Genomic DNA, 2,216 nt, shown 5'->3' on the forward strand with positions numbered 1-2,216 from the left:
CCAGCCTCACTAGCTGCTGCCTGTCTGTCAGGAAGCTGTTGATCCACTGACAGACGGAGGTGGGCACGGAGAGTTAGTTTGGGCAGGAGGAGGTTTGGGATGATGCTGTTAAAGGCTGAGCTGAAGTCCACGAACAGGAACCTCACATAAGTCCCTGGTCTGTGCAGACATTAGCAGAGAAGGAAGAGAGGAGTGATCGATATACCTTAAGGTCTGTTGCACCATACTCTTGCTCACGGAGAACATCAGATAGCCAATGGTCAGAAGAGGTGGTACGAGCTGGCCTGGAAGACAAGGGGTAGACAGTGTCTAAAGAAGACGTAAGAGTGGAGCAGAAAGTATCAGTAGCACGGTTAACATCAAGAGATGAGAACTGTTCAGGGGAAGGAAGCAAAGATGAAACCATAGCAGATAGCCGGGAGGGAGGTTAAGAGTGAGGAGGAAGTGATCCGAGGAGTGTAGTGGAGTAACGAGCACATGATCAGTGGAGCAGTGTCGTGTGTAAATAAGGTCTAGTTGGTTGCCTGATTTGTGAGTAGCCGTAGTTAACACTCCCTTGAGATCAAAAGAAGCAAGCGGAGTGTGGAAGTCTGCAGCATGAGGTTTATTTAGGTGGATGTTGAAGTCTCCAAGCATAACTAGAGGAGTACCATCCTCAGGAAAGGTTGAGAGCAGCACATCTAATTCTTCCAAGAAGTTACCTAGTGGTCCTGGGGGTAGATAAACAACTATAAAATGGATTTTAAAAGGGTGGGAAATAGTGACTTAATATGATTTAAAGGAGTTGCTAATACCCAGAGAAGGTAAAGGAATACATTTCCAGTCATTAGAGATAAGCAGACCAGTACCTCCACCTCTTCCAGTCAGACGGGGGGAGTGGGAAAATGAGAAATTATTTGAGAGTGCTGCAGGTGTAGCAGTGTTCTCAGGTTTGATCCAGTTCTCCGACAGGGCCATGAGGTTTAGTCTTGAATGACTAGTAATAGAAGTAATGAAATCTGCTTTGTTTACAGCAGACTGACAATTCCAGAGACTAATAGAAAAAGAAATTAGTGTGTTAGCAGACATAGGCAAAGTGCGCAGGTTGTTAGGATTGCACTGCCTGTAGTGTGTGATGCGTGGTTTGCGAGTGGTAGTAATAGTAGGGATATGGAAAAACGCACGCACTCACTCACACACACACACACACAAACACACACACACACATTCACGCACACACTCACAGACACACACACACACACACACTCTCACACACACACATGCACACACACGGTATGAATGTGTGTTTTAACCGTTTCTATCTTCCTCTGGAGTCTCCTAAGAGGGTTCGTCATCCGTCAGTCAGCGGCTCCAGCCAATCACAGACACCGGAGGAGTCTCAGGGCCTCAGGCCGCGCAGCGCTCAGACGGACGGCCGCGCCACTGCCTGTCATCTGTATGAAGCTGTGCGGTCTGGCCGCAGCGCACTGCTGGTGAGAGACCACCTATGGTGATGATCGGGGGGGGGATTTCATATGGTCAGTCCTCTGATTGGCTATCTCTCTTAGACGGTGATAGATGATTGGCTGGAGGAGTACAGAAGAGACAGAGAGGCGGGGATTCTGGAGCTCATCAACTTTGTGGTTCAGTGCAGCGGCTGTAAAGGTGACGTCAGACACAAACATAACTGATATCACGTGTGTTTCTGAAACAAATGAATTGTGTTGTGTTTCAGGTGTCGTCACCAGAGAGATGTTCAGCCGCCTGCAGAACGCTGATATAATTAGTCAGCTGACTACAGAGTTTAATGAGGTGAGGGGAATCAACACATCGCATTTCTGTTTTTGACTCCAGCTGTATAGTTTTCCCTGTAAAGGTCAGAATCAGAATCAGAATGAGCTTTATTGCCAGGTATTTTTACACATACGAGGAATTTGTTTTCGTGACAGAAGCTTCCACAGTGTAACAGAATGACAGTGACAGAACAAAAAACACAGATAATAAAAAATAGAACAAGTAAATAAGGAATAAAAATATATAAATTGACAGTTGTATGTGCAGGTACTGCATATTATGTGCAAATTTGAGGTGTAGACTGAGTATGAGTGTATGAGTGAATAAATAGTGTGTGTTCCTCAGTTATTGTTAAGTGTTCATGAGATGGATGGCCTGAGGGAAGAAACTGTTCCTGTGTCTGGTCGTTCTGGTGCTCAGTGCTCTGTAGCGTCGACCAGATG

The 2,216-nt window shown here is 46.0% G+C and overlaps 1 protein-coding gene across 2 annotated transcripts in view; it reads left to right on the forward strand.

Moving 5' to 3' along the window:
* The window catches only part of stag3 (STAG3 cohesin complex component), a 26,829-nt gene that overhangs the window by 4,271 nt on the left and 20,342 nt on the right, over positions 1-2,216 (forward strand). For both annotated transcript variants that reach the window (XM_016456562.1, XM_016456563.1), the window contains exons 4-6: positions 1,314-1,472; positions 1,548-1,644; positions 1,715-1,791. In XM_016456562.1, the coding sequence (XP_016312048.1) occupies positions 1,314-1,472; positions 1,548-1,644; positions 1,715-1,791 (333 nt within the window). The remainder of the gene's footprint in view (positions 1-1,313; positions 1,473-1,547; positions 1,645-1,714; positions 1,792-2,216) is intronic.

Source organism: Sinocyclocheilus anshuiensis, unplaced genomic scaffold (assembly GCF_001515605.1).
Source record: "Sinocyclocheilus anshuiensis isolate Anshui unplaced genomic scaffold, SAMN03320099.WGS_v1.1 scaffold924, whole genome shotgun sequence".
Taxonomy (NCBI): Eukaryota; Metazoa; Chordata; class Actinopteri; order Cypriniformes; family Cyprinidae; genus Sinocyclocheilus; species Sinocyclocheilus anshuiensis.